General features: G+C 39.6%; 1 protein-coding gene across 1 annotated transcript; it reads right to left on the bottom strand.

Moving 5' to 3' along the window:
- Window positions 1-213: 213 nt before the first annotated feature.
- Window positions 214-4,343, bottom strand: LOC147567522 (protein SIEVE ELEMENT OCCLUSION B-like). Its single transcript, XM_086654135.1, has 7 exons — window positions 3,333-4,343; window positions 3,112-3,222; window positions 2,496-2,944; window positions 2,310-2,419; window positions 2,020-2,159; window positions 1,337-1,828; window positions 214-1,107 (listed from the first exon to the last, which is right to left on the bottom strand). The coding sequence occupies exons 1-7, from the start codon at window positions 3,885-3,887 to the stop codon at window positions 487-489; spliced, it is 2,478 nt and encodes an 825-aa protein (XP_086510261.1). The 5' UTR covers window positions 3,888-4,343; the 3' UTR covers window positions 214-486.
- Between the last annotated feature and the right edge of the window lie 398 nt (window positions 4,344-4,741).

The raw sequence follows: 4,741 nt of genomic DNA on the forward strand, positions 1-4,741 counted from the left end.
TATTGTCTAAATCCGACCAAGATAAGTAATTGTCACCGAACATGCCTTGCTTGATAGACTTTCATTCTTTACATGAGTAATTGTCACCAAACATGCCTTGGTTAATAGACTTTCATTCTTTAGATGAGTAATTGTCACTGAACACGCCTTGCTTAATACACATCATATTAAATAAAAAGGGAGGAACAGCGACAGTGAGAAAGAAAGCACGAGTACACCAACCTAAAAATACGTCATTATATAACAATAGCCATTACAACAAGCACACATGAAATTATAATTTAAACTAAAGCAAAACAGAGGGAACAACAGCCCTTGCCACCTTATACTGCAACATACACCAACCTATAGTAGCATTTATACTACTAATAAAACTACTAGTAATCAAACCTAATTTTGCCTACTTAAACAAACCAAACTATTAACAAGAAAATCATAATACATATATGTATATGTATAGACCCCTTAGTTATAAGTTAGGTTTGTTTAATCGGTGGAACAACGATACATAATGTACTTCTCCATAGCACGACCACAATCTGAACAAACCACCATTTCAGGGATGCTTCCTGTGGTACCTGGTAGTATGAGACGGTTGCAGTGATGTGGGGTGTGAAGTTGATTCAAATGATCATTAAGTGCAGGTATGAATCCATTAGAATCCACATGCTCCTTCCATTCATTAAACTGTGTGAATGCATTCAAGATTGTTTCCCCTTTAGCTTTAGCCATATCAGGACCTAGTCCCTTACTGATCACTGCCCACCCATGTTCACTTCCATCGAATGTCAACATGGTTAAGATTTCTTGCATTATCGTGTCGTTCTGTACTGTCTTTCCATGTTGCATTTTCGAGTACCACATGCTCTCTAGGCGGACCCAGAAAAACCAAGTTGAAGCAAGGTCTTGCCAGCAATAGCTAAGTTTTTCAGCTGTTATGGTCGCAATATTCTTCCTTACTCGCTCTTTAGGGTTGCTTTTTCCAACATATACTAGCTCTAAAGGAATACGAGCAGCTTGTGCAACTGCTTGAGCTATTGTTGTGAATTTTCTGATCCATTCAATGTCTTCACCTCCATATAAGCAAATGAATTTCCCTTCAGCTATCTGTTGCAGAAATCATGCAATTTTATTGTGACTAGTATGAATCTGATTAGTTTCAATCTGAATACTGACTAGTTTGAGTCTGACTCGATTCCGTCTGGGGCATTAAGTGTGATTATTAATATGGGCCCAAAATCAGTCCCGGCCAGAAAGTTAAACGAGTAAAGCACGAGTCAGAAAAAAAAACAGGCATTTTGATATCTGTTCTGATATATAAGTGACACAAACATACCCAAGTTAGTATTCCTGGGTCGATGCTGTCGACCAATAACTCGAGCCTCCAAGATTCTTCCTTCCACAAGTCTTCCTCCCTTATGCTAGTGAAAGGGAAGGCTAGACTGCCCCATATCCACATCATGTGGAGTGCATTTGGGCTAACAACTCTTCCTTGAGGGCCCAAAACCACCATTATTGGTTTCTTTTCAAAACGCCATACTTCCTTGATGTATTTGATGGCTGCTGGGTTGATCACAGTAGGGTGGTAAACCGAGTGCCATGGCATCGATGTCTGCAACTTTAAAAATTGAGTTTCCTTGTGTTCATTCCAAGGTAACGCCCTATCCACAACTGGAAGCCAAACAAACTCATATTGGCTTTCAGTCCTTCTCGGCTGGTGCCTTGATTCCCTATACATTTGTTCTAAAATTGATAGCTCCTCCTGAGAGATATCGAGGTCAGTTATCAGTAGTAACACATTCTTCCTCCTCAGCACATCAAGGTGAATCTGTTGGACAGGAAAAGACGCCATTAGTGACTAGACCTCTGTTTACATCTTGAAATGCATATCGCTGTGGGTGAACGTGAACAGAGTTTGGCTGGGTCAGGTTTTATACCGACAGAAGCCCAAACAAGTGTATTGGTCCTCATTGGAGAACAAACGAAAGGGAAGAAACAATACACGGTTTAGAGTATGACCCTTTTTTTGGTGGAACCTTCAAACAATGGCTGATCTTCGTGCGAATAAAACAGCGCCCTTATAATCTTCATGTTGTCGATATGAGTAGTCTCAAAGAGGCGTACAAGCATGTTATAAGCTTCAACATGCCTTTTCTCATCTGCATTCCGTCACACAACAAGTACTAGTCAGCCTTATTACATATATATGACGAGGACAGAGTACTGTTATGAAATCATATAATCCTATGGGTTGACCATGGTTGATTCCTAAGAATCCGAACTTTCTCCCAGGACTGGGATATACTCACCAATGTGTTGGTAGCAAATAGCTAGTTGCTTGGTGAGATGACCATGGATATTGTTTACTTTGTGAGCCAAGCTTGAAAGTTCCCAAGCCTCAGTTGTTGACGTTATGTACCTGAAATCAAAGCAATTTCAAAAACCCAAACTTCTAATTGAGTTAGAAATCAATGTAAACAAAGAATAGAACGTACTCATGACCCAAGCCGATGAGACTAATCAATTGGGAACAGCAAGCCACAATGCTTCTAATGGTCCAATAAACAGCAGTAGGGATATGAGCCATGGCCAAAGACATTGGAGGTGTGTCTGGTGAAATATACTGTGCAGGAAGATTTTTGAACTCAACAATACAGTTAGTTACATCCAACATTGCCTTAATCAAGATTTTGAGAGCTTCGAGTCCAGGTTTCATTATATCACCATGTTCCATCATGTCAGGAAGTTGTTTAAGAAGAGCGATAGACTTAGCAAGGTTGTTGGTTGTGAAAAGTTGAGCAACGAGCCAGAACTCGCCATAGTTAACAGCAAAAGCTGCTAAGGCAATAACAACCTTGGCATCCCACGAATAGTTCGATAGTGTGTTAAACAACGACAAGGTCGTTGTATGTGCATCTCCTCCACCCGAACACTTGCAAGTTATCTGTTATAAAAACTTTAAATGAGATTGTAAAGTAGATGATGGTATAATGGGTGGAAAGGAAATGCTAGGCTCACAAAGAAAATTTGACGAATTTTATGCCGAAATGATGTGGTAAGTTCCCTTTTTGAGTTTTACAGAATCTCGGCCGTTAAGAGATAGATGCTAACCTCTGATGAAACTCTATGAATCGTATATGCAAGCGCTTCAAGCATCCCGATGAACTCGTCTTGGTGGGTATTGTATTCCAGTGCCTCCATGTGTGCTTGTGTAGCTGCTGCCTACAATATATAAAGCCATAATTAGTCATCTTTCCACACCCACACACATATAAATACAGACACATAGCTAGACTAACAGTCGTACATATAGACTGAGAAAGTTAACCTACTTCGATAACGAAACCACCATGCAAAGGAGTGGCACGATTAAGGATATCTTCGACGATTTGAAGAATGGGTTTAACATTAACCTCCCGACCGTCGGGAGCATGAGTTGCCTGGATTTGTTTCATCATTACATTATCATCAGATGATGTAAATAAATGGCGCTCACTTCTCAGTAATGAATTTTGTTGCAGAGGTTGATTAGGCAATGCCAATGTCGTCATGGGCGAAGCGTGTTGTTGCACAGTATGCACAGGCTGAACATGCTGCAGTATCTCCACAGGTTGCAGTGTCTGCACAGGCTGTACAGGCGGCTCAGCATGGTGCAGTGTTTGCACAGGCTGTACAGGCGGCTCAACGTGGTGCAGTGTTTGCACAGGCTGAACAGGCGGCTCAACGCGGTGCAGTGTTTGCACAGGCTGCACAGGCGGCTCAACGTTGTGCAGTGTTTGCACAGGCTGCACTGCCTGCAATGTCTGAGGAGAAACTCGATCACCCCTGAAAAATGTTGGTTGTAGAAAACTCTGGGGTCTCAATTCATTTTTCATTCCTCCTGACATTTCCTTAGGAGAAAAACACACTTAAAAAAAAAGGTTTTCAAGAGAGAGAGAGAGAGGAAAAAGGGTTTGTGTTGTGTGGGTTTAATTCCCTTCGAACTTCATACTTATATATATATAGTGGTTGGTATAGTAGTGTTAGTTATAATAGAATAAAGCAAGCCAGACAATCGCCTCGTCTATTACGTTGTCTTACCTCTCTGCCTTAGTTTAAGAACTTTGGATTTCACTAAAAAAGAGAAAGAAATAAAAGCTAGGAAACAAAAAAGAAAAAGAAAAATTCATACTATCTTTTTCTTTTAATAGTAGCTATCTTTTACAAGGTGAAGGCTACGTTTTTTTTTGTTACTCCGTATGGTGGTCAGCTATTCGTCGTATTGGATAATACGCTAAAAATTGGAATCAATTTGTATTATATAACTAAATTTGAATATCAAGTCTTATTATCATTCCAGTAGTAACTCCTTGTTATATACTCATTGTTATATACTCCTTAAAGTACGAATTGGTTCTTCTCCTAAGCTTAAGGATTTTTCGAACTCTCTCTTTGAAAAGTTTGACAAGAAGTTGGCTTCATGGAAAAGAAAATATCTATCTAAAGGGGGTAGAGTCATTCTTACCAAGAGCTCTCTCGCCTCTCGTTTCTTATATTTACAAAGTGGAGATGTTATGTTTTTTCCGTAACTCTTCCATATGGTCCTTAGCAATTGGTCGTGTTGAATAATGAACAAAACTGAATTGGAAATCGATTTTACTGAGGCGAAGATACTTCTTCGAAGATGAAACAGAAGAGGTTTATAATTTTACTATACACGAAAATAAAAAGATCGTATCATTATTTCAGTAGTTACATAATG

This window comes from Eschscholzia californica, unplaced genomic scaffold (assembly GCF_041429995.1).
Source record: "Eschscholzia californica isolate CP2 unplaced genomic scaffold, dmEscCali1.0.p SCAF_1, whole genome shotgun sequence".
Lineage (NCBI taxonomy): Eukaryota > Viridiplantae > Streptophyta > Magnoliopsida > Ranunculales > Papaveraceae > Eschscholzia > Eschscholzia californica.

Excerpts from the sequence above, each read along its gene's own strand:
- LOC147567522 (XM_086654135.1), bottom strand. The coding sequence starts at position 3,887 with ATGTCAGGAGGAATGAAAAATGAATTGAGACCCCAGAGTTTTCTACAA. Across the intron at positions 3,223-3,332 it reads ATGGTGGTTTCGTTATCGAA|GCAGCAGCTACACAAGCACA; the intron begins GTAGGTTAACTT and ends TATATATTGTAG. Across the intron at positions 1,829-2,019 it reads AAGGTTCCACCAAAAAAAGG|ATTCACCTTGATGTGCTGAG; the intron begins GTCATACTCTAA and ends CCTGTCCAACAG.